Below are 19856 nucleotides of genomic sequence, written 5' to 3'. Positions count from 1 at the left end.
AGTGTTGGAAAAGCAATAAAAACGCGTACAAATAGAATCTATAGAACTGAGTCGAAATCTGATGTAGACTTTGCTTAATCTGCAAATTTTTTTAAAAATGATCCTTTTATTATATGAGTTAAGATAACTGATTAGAACATTATTATATTAATTTTTTAAATTTGTATTTAAGATGAAAGAAGGAGGCGCGTTGGCTGAGCGGTAAAGTGCTTAGCTTCCGAACAGAGGTCACGGGTTCGAATCATGGTGATGACTGGGATTTTAAAATTCCGGCATTCTTGGGCGCCTCTGAGTCTACCTAGCTCTAATAGATACCTGACATTACTTGGGAAAAGTAAAGGTGGTTGGTCGTTGTGCTGGCCATATGACACCCTCGTTAACCGTTAGCCACAGACACTTTCCTGAGCTTTACCGCTTAGCCACTGCCACTACTGGAAAGCCTTAGACATATTGCCTTGGGGTTTATCTTGGTAGAGATATTTGACCTTTGTTTAGGGTGATTTTTATTTCATATTGTAAAGATATCTGTTATACGGATTCGTTCGTATTTTAGTTTTAGATCAGACGTTAGAATCTCTGTTATTTATTTCTATAGGGTTTCAGTGTTGGCGTTATCTATTTCATCGTTGATTCGATACAATGGGTTCTGGTATTACCCTGGTTGACCTGTATGGGAGCTTAAAGGCACTACGCCTAACGGCAGAGTTTCTCGCCAAGGCTATACGGGAGGACTAGTCCTTCCAGCCTTGTTACCAATCGGAGTTCATCTCAGGTATTACCCTGGATACTGTGGTTGTTATTTTTGTAAGTCTTTTTGATCAAAAGTTAAGGACAGTTCTTGTATGCTCCTATCAAGATTGATGTTTATAGACAGTTTATACAGTACCTGTTACAGAGACTGTTACAGAATCATTGACATAGACTGTGGTGTTGTTGAAATCAATGTTGGCAAGCAACAAAATATAAGGCGCTTACTTTATTAACACTATTTAAGTAATTACTTAGAATGAACTTATGATTCATTATCTTCACATTTATTTGTCAATACTTTTTCGTTCACATTATTTATTTCAATATGATTTTATAAATACCATTGTATTAAATTCATATTGTCTATTTTAAATCATCATACACATCATTTTATTAATTTATGTACAACTGAGTATCTATGGTGTGTATGTTAGGCTGAACTTCGGGACTAGTAGAATTGATCAAGTAAAAAAAAATATTCTAAAATACACAAACATTTTGTAAATAAAAAGCATACTAGTATACCGGCGGCGTAGCATACGCCGCTATTTGGCTGGACCGACCTTAGGCCTCTGCAACCTATGCAACCGCAGTGGGCCCCGCACTTTTATAGGACCCGCGCCAATTTTAGGTGTATAAATTATTAAGTTAAACCATTTTATAACTTATAACAGATTTCCCGCGGCCTCCTATCGATTTAAAAGGAGGTCTTAAAAATCTTCTGAAATTGCAAAATATACGAAAAAGTCCTGGAAATATTCGGCAATTATTAAAATCTTTTGAAAACTCTTACAAATCTCCTAAAATATATAGACGAAAATTGTCATTTTGGGGTGTCATTCTATATAAAATATCTTTACAACATGAAATAAAAATTACCCGAAACAGAGGTCAAATAGCTCTACCCAGAATAACTCCAAGGCAATATGTCTAAGGCTGTCCATTAGTCGCAGTGGCTGAGCGGTAAAGCTCAGGAAAGTTTCTGTGATTCACGGTTAACGAGGGTGTCATATGGCCAGCACAACGACCAACCACCTTTACCTTTCCCAAATAACGTCAGATACCAATTAGAGCTGGGTAAACTCAGAGGCGCCCAAGAATGCCGTAATTTAAAATCCCAGTCATCACCATGATTTGAACCCGTGACTTCTGTTCGGAAGCTAAGCACTTTACCGCTCAGCCAAGGCGCCTCCTTCTTTCTTCTTAAATACAAATTTGAAAAATCAATATAATTATGTTCTAATCAGTTATCTTTACTCATATAATAAAAGGATCATTTTTTAAAAAAATTGCAAATAAAGCAAAGTCTACATTAGATTTCGACTCAGTTCTATAGATTCTATTTGTACGCGTTTTGATTGCATTTCCAACTTCTTTTTTGTTGTTATAAATTATCTTATGTAGACCCACTGAGGCTTTCCAGACACGTTGAAACCCATAGGATGACAATAACAGAGATAAAACATCAGCAAGGAGGACAGAAAATAAAAACAAGACAAAGAAAATGTAAAAATCTAGGCTTATAAGTATTTAATGAAAGTCCAAGGCTATAAAGTTAATTATAATGTTCATAAGAATTTTTTTTTATTATGGCGAAGTATATATTTTAGGCACAAAAATGAATTACACTGAAGCCTTGTTTAACATTATAGATATGATATGATTACCCACCAAGGTTACTACAACAAAGCGTGTTATCAGCTTTATCAAAATCTAGTCAATTCGGGTTTGAAACATTTTGCATAATCTTAAGGACATTTCATTTTGAGAAGTAAACACTGACACTCGCAAGTAACCGGATGTGGAAACAAGTTGATATCCAATCATTACCTCTGCCTGTAGAATCATCACTTGATTATAGCGCTGCGCTCACAATTGTGACAGGCAACATGAAATTATGTAACAATTATTTGGGTAGACTTAATTATAATGTGCTATTCTCAATGCTTTCTAGTGAATATGAAATGTAGAGTTAGCATACGTACTTGAAACTTTGATTCATAATTATATTATATAACAAATATTTACTTTACTTTTGTTCTATTGGGTTATAAATCTGTATTATATGGAGAGAAAAAGTGTAAAGGATATTAAGTCATTCACATGACCATTGTTTGGCGGTGTTGGAGATCTTGTGTGTTCATTCTTCACTAGTTTAGACAGTATTTAATTATTAACCTACATCGCGTTATTGCATAAAGTACAGTTTGTATAATATGTATATTATTATTGAGTCTTCAATTGATGTATTAGATATGCGTTGTTTTTGTTTTGTTTTGTTTTTTTCCGCGCTTTGTATTAGAATAGTAGATAAGTATCCATAATAGAAACATTATAGGTAAATTTATTAATTTTGTTTTTACAGTCTGTACAGTAGAAAAATGATCTTCTTATTAATAACCTTGGTTGTTCTTGGTCGACTGGTCAGTGCTGATCAAAAACAACTATTGGCATTGTCTTCGGCCTTGTCAAATTTCTCCCAAAGACTTTACCAGAAGGTATCTGTGGACGTGCCCAATGTCGTCTACTCACCTTATAGGTAACTAGCTCCTCTCAAATCTTGTGATCTATATTGCGATGAGAATTTAATACTTAGTAAAGTAAGTAAAGTTCCCCTTTCAGACCTTGCGATCTATAGGGCAGATAATGTCAGGGTCATCTGTTTCTTTGGCCCACGGTTAACGAGGGTGTCATGAGGCCAGCACAACGACCAACTGCTTTTACTTTTCCCCAACTAATGTCAGGTACACATTAGAGCTGGGTGGACTCAGAGGCTCCCAAAGAGGCCGAAATTGAAAATCCCAGTCTTCAACATGATTCGAGCCCGGAACTTCAGGTTCGGAGGTCAAGCGCTTCTCCGGTCAGCCACAGCGCCTCATTTAATACTTATTTATTAAAATAAAGATTTCACGCAGTGTAAATGTAGAATTACAAAGCTGTTATAAAGACAAGTCCAGATATTTAAAAAAAAATTGGCGTCAGAGGGCCAAATAAAATCAGAAACTACAGCCCGTTAGAAACAGTTTATCCAACACCCAATTGAGCATGGAATTAAATGGATCGAAGAACTTCAGAATACAGCACAAAAAGGTTCTAGACTGGGACCCACATGGGAAGGGAAAGTTTGGAAGAACAAAGCAAACATAGAGGAGATCTGTAGATCAAGTAGCGAGGATGGCAGGATAGACACGGACTCAACTGAGGGAACTAGAACATAGTACGATGGCAAAGTACAGTTGTGGCCCTATGCTACAGTGTCAAAAGGAGAGAGTCAAGTCAAAGGACGAATAATGTAACAGAACAAAAGTCACTGAAAAGTCACATGACCTAATGCCTACATCATCACACGTTTTCACTTCTCTCCTTGACACCAGAGCTCTTGTTTCACTTCTTACAAAGCTGTCCGTCTGTCAGTCTGTCTGTCTGGGACACATTTTCAACACGCTATTTCTTTATCTTCTTTATCTCGAAACAAAATGAAATATTTTCACAATTAGTCATTTTTCTTAACAAAACATGAATCTATAAATAAAATAACCAATTAATAATTAATAAGTGGTAATAAATTATTATTTTTCTTTCAAAAAGGAAAAAAATCTTACAGTATCGAGTGCTGCCCCCTATAAATGTGTACTTCTTCGGTTCTTCCCTTGGATACGCCCTTTTGCTGTGTTTTTTTTTTTTTTTAAATATTTGACTTGTTACCAGTTGTGATGAGTTTGTGCTATGATCAGGGACATCAAAGCTTTAAATGTGTAAGAATGTGTTTTTCTGTTAATCCAACCAATGGTCCGCGGGCCACATCCGACTCAATGTCGATTACAAAGATTTACATATGAGTTTTGACTTACTATTAACGTTTGTGTGACATGGTAGCCTATATTGTCTATATCACGTTTGTACAATATAGACACAACTGTCTCTGGTGAAAAAAAGTTGTTAATAAGTAGCGGTGAAACGTAATGTTATAATGGGTCTGGGTAAATGTTACATAATTTACTAATGTCTCACAGATAATAAAATAGACCTATTCACCAATTTAATTTGTTTTTGGACTTAACTCTTTCTCTCCGTAATTATTTATCCGACTCTGGTGGAATAAACGCTGGTATGGTCAGTTAGGAGAGAAAGAGTTAATGAGAAAAGAATAAAGGTAGAGCCTGATACTATTATTTTATATATCACAAAGTATATTAATTAAAAATACGTCCATTAACAGCATCCATACAGCTTTATATATGGTGTCTTTAGGAGCAAGGGAAGACACTCAAACAGAGATAAGGAACACACTCGGTATTGCTTCCCTTGGTGACTCGGTTTATGAAACCTATAAGGAGCTAATAAAACAGGTGAGCAATGATTGTACATTAGCAGACGATGTAACGGTCAGGGTTAGGGCCTTTACTTTTCTTAAATTAGGTTAAATAGGGTATCATGTGGTCAGCACAATGACCAACCGCCTTTACTTTTCCCAATTCTAATGTCAGGTACCCATTAGCGCGAGCAAGCTAATATGCCTCATCGTGACGTTCGTGTGGAAACGGCCATTGGAGGAAGTGGTTAGGCTAAATGGGTAGCAAAACAAAACTCCCGTGGGGATGCCCACGGGTAGACGTGAGTCCACCCATTGCACGGCGAGGAGTTGTAAAAGAGTCCCCTGAACCTGTCACAAATCCATGCGCCGTCACAGAAATGGCGGGTCCCCCACGGTTAGCTTGGTATAACGAAGGAAAATGGTGGAGGCTCCCGGTGCTCTCGGCCTTCGGCCATGTCCAGCCAAGCATGCGTCCTGGGCCAAAGGCTTTACATAGGCATTGACTTGGCTCTCTTCCAGACAGAACTGTGGTTCAAACAGGTTTTTTTGTTTACTGTTTGACGCTCAAGCAGATGTGTTTTTTTTTTCAAACTTAGAACTCGAAGAGCCTTCGGCTCAGCTCTTGACACTCAAAACGGTAGCCATTAGAGCTGGGTGGACTCAGTGGCAACTTAAGTATCACGAAATTAAAAATCCCAGTTTTCACCAGGACCCTCTTGGTTCGGAAGCCAAGCGCTTTACCCCTCAACCACCGCACTTCATTTGTATATATCCTTCATCCTTCTTTAATAGTGTCAAGCCGCATTTCATCAACGTTCCCGTTTAATGGCAGACCGCAATGCATTTTCATGTGGGTGTATTTTCTTTTTACCGTCAGATACTGAGAGGACAATTAAAAAAAATTATTGCCATTTTTATTTGCTAATTTAAAAGTAGATCAGTTAAATCGGTTAAATTGTGTTTTCTTGCTCTGCTTATTCCGGCCTAATTAAGCTCAATAGGTAGTTGTCGGATTTAGTGACGTGGGATTGTACCCGTGGCCCCGAGTGCAAGAATATTGGGTTTTCCAGTACCCTAAAATTCTGAGTCTAACCAAGCCTAATTGAGTCCTACTGTATTCATAAGTAAATTTCACAGAGGCATTTCATTTTATTTACAATATTATTTTATAAGTAATAGTCTTATTATACTCAATTGTTAAATAACGTCTTATAAATAATGTTGATACGACACTCAATGCTTGTTCCTTGTCTTAAGGGTATGGATGCCTGGTGGTGCGGTACGCGCGAGGAACTGCCGTTCGATCTTCTCAGTGGTCTCCGGTTCATACCCTGCCCGCTTCCATTCCGCAGGAGGTTTGGACTAGGAAGTAAATTTTCTTCAACTCTGAAGGAGCACCCGAAACTAATAAAATATTTTACAAAGAGTAATATACGATTACCTTTCAATGGCCCCTTGCAGTTATGAGCCCTGGGGAAATGAACCACCTATTGTTACGACAATTCCATTTTTTTGTGTGTGCAGAATTTTCCGTTTGGGTATGTCAATCAAACGTAGACTCTAGCAAGTGAACTCAAATGCATGCTCATTTATTTTTATCCTAGTATACAATTGTGTGTTTTAACTTGAGTTATTCGTGTGACAAATATTAATAGCCTGGATAGGTATTTTTTTTTTACTGTCTTAAGGTCAGAGGCTGCTGAGTTTTGCTACTTACTATGAAGACCTCAATACTCGAATTCTGGATCTTCTGCTATTATGAGTTTATTCGTCTTACTTTTATTTAAATTTATAGTTTTGTTATAGTCCAACAATTTATTTTTTCCTAAACCTCCTAATCTTTATGACTAATTTGTATTTAATTGAATTTTACATTTAAGTTTTAGGGGCATATTCATGTTGGCGAATATCGCGAGAGTCATACAGTCAAATAAAACGTTGAAATTTGAAATTTAGAGGGGAAAAATGAAAAAAAATAATAAAAAAAAAACTGACCATAGCAAGAAGAGTTCAGTTTGATTCATTTTCTCATATTGTTATTATTCTTTATCTCAGATGAGATCAGTTACAGATGTTGAACTGAACACCTTAAACGCCTACGTGAAGAAAACTTACCTAATAACTACTCCAGGTTCAAAGTTTATGCTAGACACCTACGGATATTATTCTGGCCAACTCCCAAGCATAGACTTAGTCGACCCTGAAGGTCCTGAGGAACTAATCAACGACTATTTCACAGCTCGGACTAAAAATAAAATCAATGATCTTATTCGACCTGGTACATAGGAGCTCGTTTCATTTAGCACTGATAGTGTTTGTGTGTGTTTGTATGTTTGTGTTTGCAACCTTCTACTATATTGTTATCGTTTTAAAAATGTTTGTAAAATGTTTGACATGTTTCGGATGTTCCTTCAGAGTTGAAGATAGTTTACTTCGTAGTCCAAACCTCCCGCAGGACGACGTGGGATGGGAGCGGGCACGGTATGGTTCCGGTACCATCGATAATATCAAACGACAGTCCAGCGCGCAAACCACACGACCAGGCAGCCAGTAATTCTGAGGTGAGCAATCGTAGTTCAATTAAATTTCCAAATAAACACTAATGTAGTAAAATTTTTACAAAAAAGTTTACAACAAAACATAACAAATGAAATTTTTTTTTGTTTTTCAAAGTTCTCAAAATCATTTTATTTAGAAGACTGATCACCACATCTGTACTACTATTTTGTGAAGTTTGTCCCTTAACTATATAAAACTTAAAATACGCTTTAATAACGAAACAATATATGGAAGTTATTACAATAATTATATCAACTCACTTTGTGTGACTGTCAATAGCTTAGTATCTCCACAAAATTATTTTAAAAATATTAACGTTTTGTAAAGCTGATAAGTGTCAGTAGTTTAAGTACCTCGAAGCTATCTTCTCAGATAAGGGAACACAACCCAAAGTACTGGCCCGAATTGCACAGTCCACAGCAGCATTGGCAAAACTCAAAAAACGATATGGAAAGACAGAGGCATCGACACCAAAGTCAGCCTGATGCGCTCCCTGTACAAGGCCCCATTGTTATACGCGAGTCTTGGACGCTGACTGCAGAGCTGGAGAGGAGAATCCCAGCAATGGAATTGAGATGCAACGAAAGGCTCCTAGGTATCAAATCTATTGACCTCATCACAAACGAAGAGATTAAAGACAGGGTAACAGCAGCCATGGGACCTCAAGATGACCTGATACAGAACTACGGAAACTAAAACTCCACGAAGCAGGACGTTTTGGCGCGAAATACATTATGTACGTTTATGGTATTATTTCTTTAAAAAACAATTCTGCATATCTATGTTCATCTATGCATGAGTGTTTGTGTCAAGACTGGACTTCTTGTTTATATAGGCTGCCACCAGGTTTTCAGTTAAAAATATAAGAGAATAAAATGACAAAAGTTTTTCTAGTCTGTCAGCGTGCTGGAAAAATGATTAGTGAATGGTCCAAACTACGCGAGCTTATAAAGACCTAGGGGCGAAGAGATTGACCGAGAGGGGTAGACCTTGGGCCGCTCTCGGAATTAAAGGTTAAGGATTATAAATTCGCATCTAGAAATGTCAAGTGGAGTGCTAGAAACAGATTATCGTCTTACCCTATCGTCATTTTTAATGCTTTAAAAAATGAATGTTCTTCTACCAATTAATACTTTATTATCTTTGTTATCGATATCTAAAGGTTACATAATGTATCATCTATTTCATAATTTAAGGAAGCATCAATGAGCATACATCTATGCTGCTGATCAATACGATCTTTTTGAGTGGAACCTGGGAAACAGTTTTCGATAAACGGAGAACGACAAATAAAAAGTTTTATCAGCCTGGAGGCAAAGTAATAGAAGTGAGTAGCAACTGTCTTGGTGTGTAAGTCACAGAGCTATCTGCAGTTGACGCATTAATATTTAGTAATCTGTGAACACTACTCTTGTGTTTTCTCGTGGACTATCCGCAGAAATAAAAGAGTGATCTTTCCTTTGCTTCTCGTTGAAACTCTTGAGGGATGAAAAGAATTATATATATAGAAGATTATAAGTCGCCGCTTTAAAGTAAGTGTCAAATCAACTGAATACAACTATAAAATCTTCTATAGTCATAGTCACCTCAGTAGCAGAGTGGTTAGTGTGTAAGCTTTAGGAGGCGCGAGCCATCAGTTCGAATTCAGATCGTTCCCCTTTTTTTTTTGTGTAAATGCTTGCAAACCGATTACCGTAAAATTTACTCAGATATCACTTTCTTTCTCCCCCCCCCCTTTTTTTCCCCCAACTGGTCCAGATAAGTCATAGCGTATTGAGAAAGATAAAAGCATGATATTGCGCTAAACAAAAACAATTAGTAAAAAATGTTTCTAATCGCACAAATGTATTGTTGTTGGTCTAGATCTATGACAACTGTAATCACTTGACTGATCCAAACTAAGTGATACAATTCCACTTCGTACAAGCGTTTTTTAAAAGTATTTACTCTGCTTTTCTTGTTCCATTTGATTTTCATAAAAGTCTATCCTATAATGTCTTCATCCCCAATCCATTGGAGATACTTAAAATATAATCACTAACCCATTCAGTGTTTAACTAACCCTCTAACATTTTCATCTTTTAATGGTCTAACAGTGTTTCCCAAAAGTTTACTTCTAACGGAACACTTTGCATATTGTTAGTATTTAGCGGAAAACTTTGCTTTTTTTTTTTCTTAGAAAGATTAATTTACATAGTGGTCTGTTAGTTTATTATTCCAGTAGTTTGTGAAACACCTATTCCTTTGTCATCTTTTCCCTTTGCAAATTCTTGTGTGACTAAAGAGGCCAACCCTTGATACACGGCTGCGATCGCAGGTTGGGCAAATGTAATCACCAGGCGCCGTTGCATTTTCACTCTTCTATCTAGTACTGTTGTGTATGACATCTGCAATCCGTGACCCTTTCTTTATGCTCTCTCTCCATGTGGATCTGCCCAGTGCCACCTCTTCATCTCTTAAATACATGCGTTAGAAAATTTTGATGCATCAAATAACATTTGATTTGGTAGATATCACAATGACTTTTTCATTTCGATATTCAGGTTGAGATGATGATCGACTACAGAAATGTCAACATAAAAAAAGATAATGTCAGCAAGGTGGATGTCGCTGAGCTCCCCTTTAAAGGAGGTAGATTTAGCTTGTATATTGCTCTGCCGCGTACAGTAAATGGTATCACTGACCTAGGTAAGTTTTTAAAATCTAAAGTTTTGATCGGTAACTTACTTAGATTTAGATCCTCCCGCGCCGTTCGACGCATTGGGCGGCAAGCTGTTTCCACAAAGATCTGTCACTGGTAATGTCTGAAGCCTCTTCTTACCTGATGTCCACTGCTCTGAGTTCCTCCATGAAAGTGTGGCGCCAAGTTATATGAGGACGCCCCAGTTTGCGCTTTCATCTTATTGGCCTCCATGGCATTATAACTGTTGGTATGCGTAGTTCATTTTGTCTGAGAACAGGTCCCAGTAATCTCATGCAACGCTCTGTCAGAACCTCGACTCCCAGTTCGGCAAAGGATTTCATTGTTTGAGACCCGATCTCTATAACTGACTCCTAAAATCTGTCTCAGCCATTTTGGTTGAGCCACATGTAGTCTTTGCTTTAACAAAAAAAAAAAACTTAAAGAAAAGATTTGAAAAAAAGTCTGAGAAGGAGTCGGTTAGAGTAATAAATATTGAGAGCCAAAGAGAGAGGAAGAGAGAAAGACAAAGAGAGGAAGAGAGACAGACAGAGAGAGGAAGAGAAGACTAAGATTTTGATGTGATTGAAAGAGAGAGAGAGGGGGGGGGATGGAAAGAGAGAGAGAGAGAGAGAGAGAGAGAGGGTTAAAAAATACTTCTTGATTGTACAAAAAATAAATAAAGAAATAAGAAAATAAAAAAAAATTGTTTTTCAACAAAAACAAAGCTTATATAAAGGGAAAGAACTCCGCCCTTAAAGCTATATCAATCAATAATGTACAAGTTATTTCCCTAATTCGAAATCAAACAAAATGATAAATTAGTAATAATTAATTGACTAATTCAGTATTTTTATTTATTAATTCATGTTTTGTTAGTTACAAGAAATAATTGTTTAACTGTATCAACTTGATCCGAGAAAATTAACAATTATGTTAGGGCAATTTACCTAACATATAATAATACTGAAGTATTAGCTTCCATTGTCGCTATGAAACACAATAATCAATTACCAATAATTAATAATCTAATTGGTTACTTTTCTAAATTGATATATGTCTTGTCTATATCAATGAATAATTGTGCGAAGTTTCAACTTGATCCGAGAATGGTTGTGGGAGAAATAACGTGTATACACTTTTTACCAGACAGACAGACATAGAGATGAGTGATTTGTAAAAAGAAGGGGAAAAATCAAAGGATGATTGTGAAAGATTTAATGAAAATTTCAAGAATAGAAGAAAGATTAAGTAAGATATAGTGAAAGACAATGAAATCTATTATGTCTAGTAAAATGTAGGTAATCAAAATCGTTAATAATACTTGGCATAGTAAGACCCTCAAAATAAAAATATAAATAGGCTACCTAAATTTACCTCTATTTAAAAAGAACTCTTTTAGCAAAATGGGTAAACCCGTTTTCACAGTTTTTTATATGTGATATGACCTTGTCGGCTGAACGGGAAAACCCATTTTCACAGTCACACTCTACTTTTATTTTTGAGGCAAAATTTAAAAAAAATGTGTAGGGAGCATTTTTAAGGTTTGACATAGATCTAAATTCAATCCCAGTAGATCAGTAATACCAAAACTAAGACCCGCAGGCATCGAGTCATATCACAAATAAATATGGTGTGTGTGTGTGTGTGAGAAATAGAGAGAGAGGGGGGGGGAAAGGGATAACAGAATGACCATGTAGGTAAATTTTATTTGTAACTAGAACCACATGACAATATGGCTATGTTTTATCTTCTGTGTGCAGAGCAACTTCTAGTCGAACCAGATCAAGCGGACCAACTGTTCACCGGACTCACCTCTGTCGGAGCTCGATTAGTTATCCCTAAATTCAAGACGGAGACTATGCTCAATCTGAACACTCCTCTAAAGGAAATGGGCATTACGCAAGCATTTAATCCAAGTTCAGCCAACTTTTCGGGAATATCACCAGGTATTAAGACTAATAGAATTATAAATATTAGGGTATCACAATAAAGTGTAGAATGTTTTCGTTTTTTTTTATTTCAGGACTTCATAAACGGAACAATTAAAAATAAAAAAAACAAAAACATAACTGAATAGACCATGATATAAAATTGCTGTTGATAGTTTTCCAATAACTTTCTAGTAGCAGAAACAAAGTATTTATATTTCATTTCAGTTACTATCTCCTCGTTAATATTGACTCTTGTGTGTAGAAGCCAAAGAGTTAAATCTATCTTTTTTACGTTTCACTAGTAACCTCATGACAATTAGTTAAATGCTATAGTAAAAATACATCCATATATTTGATCTAGCAAAAAAAAAATAAATAAATAAAGTTCAGTGGCCTATGCTAGGGTGGGGGTTCAAATTTAAAAAATCCCCCCCCCGGCCCCCAACTTGAGGGGTACCCCCAAATAAGTGCTCTGAATTTTTATTAAGATAAGATACGATAATATAATTTTTATTGATCCAATCAAATGGAAACTCGGTTTGACTACAATTGACAGCCTTAGAGTAGTTATTATTAATATTTAGCAAATGCCATGTTATATTGCTATTCACGTTGCTATGCAAACTAGTGATGGTGTTGCATATATTCCACACATTAAACATCCATTGATTAAATACGTTAGCTCATGTCATTATTTCGAATGTTCAAATGCAGGGGCCTCAAAAGAGGCCAACCCTCCCCCAGGCCACCAAATCCCTTGCTAAGCCACCGATTCACCAAAAGAGGCTAACCCTCCCAACGGACCACCAAATCCCTTGCTAAGCCACTGATTCACCAAAAGAGGCAAACCCTCCACCCGGGCCACCAAATCCCTTGCTAAGCCACTGATTCACCAAAAGAGGCCAACCCTCCACCCGGGCCACCAAATCCCTTGCTAAGCCACTGATTCACCAAAAGAGGCCAACCCTCCACCCGGGCTAACAAATCCCTTGCTAAGCCACTGATTCACCAAAAGAGGCCAACCCTTCCCCCGGGCCACGAAATCCCTTGTTAAGCCACTGATTCACCAAAAGAGGCCAACCCTCCACCCGGGCCAACAAATCCCTTGCTAAGCCACTGATTTACCAAAAGAGGCCAACCCTCCACCCGGGCCAACAAATCCCTTGCTAAGCCACTGATTCACCAAAAGAGGCCAACCCTCCACCCGGGCCACCAAATCCCTTGCTAAGCCACTGATTCACCAAAAGAGGCCAACCCTCCACCCGGGCCACCAAATCCCTTGCTAAGCCACTGATTCACCAAAAGAGGCCAACCCTTCCCCCGAGCCACGAAATCCCTTGCTAAGCCACTGATTCACCAAAAGAGGCCAACCCTCTTTAAAATAAGATTCCTAGACACTAAATTGACAATTCTTAGCCAAATTGTACGTAAATATCTCATTAATTCCTTTTCACGTAGTTCAAATCTTCGTCAACGAGGTTCTGCAGAAGGCTCTCATCGAAGTCCAAGAAATAGGAACCGTAGCTGCTGCTGCGCGTGCCATGAATGTGAAGAGGTTATCTTCAGGACCTCTCCATCTTAAAGAAAATTTCATCGCTGACCACTCTTTTGTCTATTTCCTAAGAGATAATCAAACTGGACAGATTCTCTTGCAAGGGAAATTCACAGGTTGAAACTTCACACCAATGGGAGAAAACCTTTTGAATATTTAATAAATTTATAAAATGTTTCGAGTTATTTCCCTTAAACGTTTCTGCCAAAGAGTTGCGACTATCAAATCTCGAGTTCGTGGTAAAGCGCTTGATCTTCTAAAAGAGTGGTCTCGAATTCCAGTCCTCTTCAAGACCTGATTTTTAAACATCGAGATCCTTAGGGCGTTCTTGTATCTAAAAAAGTACCAAGCTTTTGTTGAATAAAGAAAAGGCGATCGATTATTGTGCTGGCCACGTGACTAAATCCCATTGAACGCTAGGCGTGAACGGAAATTTCTTTGACCCTTTGACCATATTCATTTACTATGTAGATAATGGATTAAAAAGAAAAAAAAGAAGTTATTCTTATTACAGAGTCGTATAGATAATGTGGGCTATAATTAGTTAAACTTTAGAAAAGGTATCAACATTGGATTCCTCCAGAAATTAACATTTAGCATCTCCAACGCTTAGAATTCAGCGGTTCTCAACCTTTTAAGCTCTGTGACCCCTTTTTACAATATACCACTCTGCCGCGACCCCCCCCCCATAGACACACACAGCAATAGAAGGATAGACATTAACAATCCTTTATTTTTGATGGTCTTATTCGACCCCTGGTAAATCGTCAATCGACCCCCCAAGGGGGTCGCGACCCACAGGTTGAGAACCCCTGGCTTAGATTAATACACGTTCATATATCGATCACAAATTAGGCCATGTATATCTACTTCCTCAGTCTTAGTCTTGTTTTACGTAGAGTCGAACCATTTGTTCTGACCACAGGTCATTCGGACCAGCCGCTTCTCCAGAACGAGTTTTTTTTAGTATCCCAACTAAACGTATTGCACAGTTGAATCTATCCTCATCTGGACGTGTTCGTTTTGGTGCTAATAAACAGCATGTCTGATTAACCGGATTTGTATGTATTGGTGCTACGTTTTGGTGCTAATAAACAGCACGTCTGATTAACCGGATTTGTATGTATTGGTGCTACGTTTTGGTGCTAATAAACAGCATGTCTGATTAACCGGATTTGTATGTATTGGTGCTACGTTTTGGTGCTAATAAACAGCACGTATGATTAACCGGATTTGTATGGATTGGTGCTACGTTTTGGTGCTAATAAACAGCATGTCTGATTAACCGGATTTGTATGTATTGGTGCTACGTTTTGGTGCTAATAAACAGCACGTCTGATTAACCGGATTTGTATGTATTGGTGCTACGTTTTGGTGCTAATAAACAGTATGTCTGATTAACCGGATTTGTATGTATTGGTGCTACGTTTTGGTGCTAATAAACAGCACGTCTGATTAACCGGATTTGTATGGATTGGTGCTACGTTTTGGTGCTAATAAACAGCAAGTCTGATTAACCGGATTTGTATGTATTGGTGCTACGTTTTGGTGCTAATAAACAGCATGTCTGATTAACCGGATTTGTATGTATTGGTGCTACGTTTTGGTGCTAATAAACAGCATGTCTGATTAACCGGATTTGTATGTATTGGTGTTACGTTTTGGTGCTAATAAACAGTATGTCTGATTAACCGGGTTTGTATGTATATTAAATGACCTGAGCTGCCATGGGTAGGACAACTATTCTAATCGATGATTGTATCGAATAGGCGATTTTTTTTTCCCTGTGATCTCGGAAAATGGCGAAAGAGAGGCGCTCCATGAAATCACAATAAAGAAGCAAGCAATAGAACAAAAGATTACTTTAATAAAAAAAAAAACAACAAAGCTTATTGAAGGGAAAGAATCGTTAATTAGAGCCGCTTATCTGAAAAGTATAGGGTTTATGCTATACAAAACAAAATTTAAAAAAATTAGTACTAAATGACCTACTAATTGGTTAAATTTTTAGATTGGTTCGTGTATTATCATCGTCAATGAATAAATTATGCAAAATTTCAACTTGGTCTGAGAATGGGAAGTAGGAGTGAAAAAAACGTGTCGAAATGTGATATAGGGGCTAGAACTCTCTCATTCAGTAGCATTTATTCTTCTTGTTTCCACATCAAACAGCATTAATTATCACCAACAATCAATTAACTAATTGGTTGATATTTTGTTATTGATTTACATTCAGTCAAGTGTAATGTGTAATTGTGCAAAGTTTTAACTTAATCCGAGAATGGGAAACGGGAGAAAAACACGTTTCAACATTTTACAAGATAGACAGACAGACAGACAAGACAGAGTTGAGTTGATACAAGCTTTGTTAAAATCTGGGTCACCTTGCCCTCACTGACTAATAAGGCAGAGAACTCTTAGAACTATTGCTAAACTATAGTTACCAAGAACAGAAAAGTGGGCCTATAGAAAAGTCTGCGGTGGCTGAGTGGTTAAGCGCTTTGCTTCCAAACCCGAGGTCCCGGGTACGAATCTCGGTGAAGACTTGGTTTTCGTATTGCGAAATTTTTTAGGACGCCCCTGAGTCTACCTACCTTATGGGTACCTAAGGGAAGTAAAGATGGTTTGCCAATGGTCTGGTTCCTAGTCGTTAGCACTTAGCCGGAGATACAGATGACTTTAACATCATCTTCCCAATAGAGCAGCGGTTCTCAACCTTTTAAGCTCGGCGACCCCTTTTTTACAATCCCCCACTCTGCCGCGACCCCCCCCCCTCCCGCTCACACACACAGCAATAGAATAGTAGACAAAACAATCTATTTTTTCGATGGTCTTTGGCGACCCCTGGCAAATCGTTAATCGACCCCCAAGGGGGTCGCGACCCACAGGTTGAGAACCCCTGCTATAGAGCGCAAGCTCTGAGAGGGGAACTTTACTTACTGAAGAAAAGAAATACCAAAAGCATTAAAATTACCTTTTTTTTAAAAAGCGATATTTTTTTTTCTGTATATAACAAATAAATGTTAAATTAAAAAAAAAAAAAAACAATACATCAGTTTTTACCCCGCCTTTTCTTCCCGAGAAATAATCCTGGTGAAGCGAAAGTAAAGATCTACTACACTTTATAATATTGCAATGATTTGCCTTTAGATTAGACTTAAAAGAAGATTATCTAGACCTAGTTCTCTAGCCAAATTTAAATTTATTTCTTCTTTTGACTTTGATTTATAACGATTTAACTAAATTTCCCAGATTGGCCAACAATCTAGCGATTCTTTTTTCCAACGATATACAACAACTGTCATATTTCAAAGAAAAACGTTAGAGCCGTTTTCGAGAATCGCATTCACCCATGTTCCGTGAAGATGCGATTTGAAAGGAGGTATTGTAAACAAAATGTAAAAATAACATTTTACTATGGGACTGGACACCAAGAACGACATGATTGAGAACTGCTGGCGTCATTGCCTTGTACCACAAGATGAACGTTTAGACAGCTGCACTGTTTTAATTGTGGCCCGCCAGTAACACTGAACTTTGAGCTATCTCTTCGCCTTCACAACGTCTGGACAAATATTTATAAACAAGAAAAAAACAAAAATGTTTGGCTGCTGGAATAATCAAAGGGCGAAATAGTCGTTATATATATATATATATGTGTGTGTGTGTGTTTGCGTGCGTGCGTGCGCGTGTATGTGTGTGCAACATTAATGTTGAAGCAGAATGCATCTGTTTGATGCAGTTACAAAGTAAAGTTCCCCTTTCAGACCTTGTGATCTATTTGGCAGATGATGTAAAGGTCATCTGTTTCTGTGGCCCACGGATAACTAGGTTGTCATGTGGCCAGCACCACGACCAACCGCCTTTACTTTTCGCCAACAAATGTAAGGAACCCATTAGAGCTGGGCAGGCTCAGAGGTGCCCAAAAGAACCCGAAATTTAAAATCCCAAGATTCGAACGCGGGAAGCCGGTTCGGAAGGCAAGCGCTTTAGCGCTCAGCCTCGTCTGTTAGATATAAACAAAGTCCATATTGTCTGAACCAAAAAAATATTTTTAGCGGCCCCCGTAAGGGGAAAAAGCCGCTATTAGGTTTGTGCAAAATGTCCGTCTGTCCGTCTGTCCGTCTGTCACACTCAGATCTCGAAAACTAGAAGAGATATGAAAAATATTATTTCATCATTAAATCCGGCTTGAAAAGTTTAGGTGCAACGGCTACTTTTGGTTTTCTAAAAGCAAACCGTTTAATTTATAAAATTAATTATGCAAGCGATTTTTTCATGAAAATACACCAATTCTAAAACAATTACGTAAATGTAAGGGAGGCAATGTTACAATATGCTAACAAAGATGGACAATTTTTATGTATTTTCAGTATCACTAAGTCAAATATATTTTTAAAATGTACAGAAAATGTTTACAACAAATACAAATAATAGTTAAAGACGTTTTTTCTGGTCAACTAGCTGCTAAAATTAAAAGAAAACATTTCTGTTTGTTTATAAAGGCTAATAATGCACTTTCTATGTAAATATCACGCACATTTTTTTAAATGGACTTTTTATGCAGCGATTTTCGTGCAGTAGCGTAACGTCGCAACATGATCAGGTGCTAAACCAATTCCTTAAACTTTTTTTAAAAATCAGATTTTATTTATTTTTTGTTTAGTGCCCCCATCCGAATAAAAGAAGCTTATTTTTGTGCGTTTTGTCTGTTGGTCGGTCTGTCCGTTACGATTAGATTTAAAAAACTAGAACTCTAAAAGCTATTGAAAATCTGATTTACCCTTTAATGTTCCTCCCATAACATCTCAATAGTTTTAAGTATCTAAAATTGATTGTTCCGGATTTTTGTGTGCAAAACTAATCAACGCCAACAAATGTTTGTTTGCTCTTCTAACTTATATTACATTCATTTTCCATGCTTAAACGTTGCAAAAACACATTATCAATAATATGTTGTTCCGTTTTTTATGTAAATAGCATATTAATGCTAAATCATAATCTCTATACTGACTTATATTTCATTAAGTGTAAAAATGTTCCGGATATTGTTTTATAAAACATGAATTATGCCTAATGATTGTTTGAAATCGCATAAGGCTTTTAAAAAAAGTAATTTACTAGAATTGATTACTGAAAATTACTTTTTAGACATTTAATTTTCTTGTAAAACATAACATAGAATTTTTGTGATCGATAAAGAAAGTTCCGGATTTTGTTTCTTACAAATCGTCGTCAGAAATTTCCGAATTTATTTAAAAATCTACTAACGCGAAATAATTGTTTGAACTCCCTCTTCTAATTAATAAACAAATAATCTTCTCATTTACGAAATAATGTTTTTACGGATTTTTATGAAAAATATTTTAACTCACTACTCTCTTACAGTACATTTAACTTTCTACCTAAAACATTAAAAAATCTAATTATCGTTAATATTATTTTCCGATTTTTAAGGAAAACAGAATCCAAACACCAAAGTAAGGTATGAAAATCTCTCCACGTGGCTGTAGTACATCTAATTTTTATACGAGACCATCCAAAAAATTTAATTAACGGTATTACATTTATCTGAAATTCTCTTTTTCTTTTACTATTTATACAAACATCCGGAACAATCTATTATATAAACTTTTCAATTGTGTTCATACCTAAAAATTATTGCGATGTTTTGAAACGTAAAATAAAGGTTAATCAATTTTTAATAACTTTTAGTTGTTTTTTTTTATATCAAGATAACGGACAGACCGACTGACAGACAAATCGCAAAAACAATGTGGCTTTGATCCTTTTTAAATAATATCTATTAGAACTCAGTGCACCAATGTCTATGAACCCTCGTTAAATATCTCGTGTAAATAAAGACATTTTTTTTATGGTACCGGTACTAGCCTATTGTGAGGTAATGGAATTTTTTTTCTTTGACGTCATATGAATGGACTCTTTAAATGTAATGTTAAAAGAACGCACTCGGTGCACCAATGTCTATTAACCCTCGAAAAAATTGCTTGTATTAATGAAAACATATTTTAGTCTAACTAAGCCGTGTGACGTAGTGTTTTTTTT

General features: G+C 36.8%; 1 protein-coding gene across 1 annotated transcript; it reads left to right on the top strand.

Moving 5' to 3' along the window:
- Positions 1–3121: 3121 nt before the first annotated feature.
- LOC106070015 (antichymotrypsin-2-like) lies at positions 3122–13930 on the top strand. Its single transcript, XM_013229819.2, has 7 exons — positions 3122–3289; positions 4970–5099; positions 7121–7343; positions 8821–8951; positions 10168–10312; positions 12068–12253; positions 13697–13930. The coding sequence occupies exons 1-7, from the start codon at positions 3132–3134 to the stop codon at positions 13909–13911; spliced, it is 1188 nt and encodes a 395-aa protein (XP_013085273.2). The 5' UTR covers positions 3122–3131; the 3' UTR covers positions 13912–13930.
- Positions 13931–19856: the final 5926 nt, after the last annotated feature.

The sequence above is a fragment of the Biomphalaria glabrata genome, chromosome 12 (assembly GCF_947242115.1).
Source record: "Biomphalaria glabrata chromosome 12, xgBioGlab47.1, whole genome shotgun sequence".
NCBI lineage: Eukaryota > Metazoa > Mollusca > Gastropoda > Planorbidae > Biomphalaria > Biomphalaria glabrata.
This window is presented reverse-complemented; position numbering and strand designations above follow the sequence as displayed.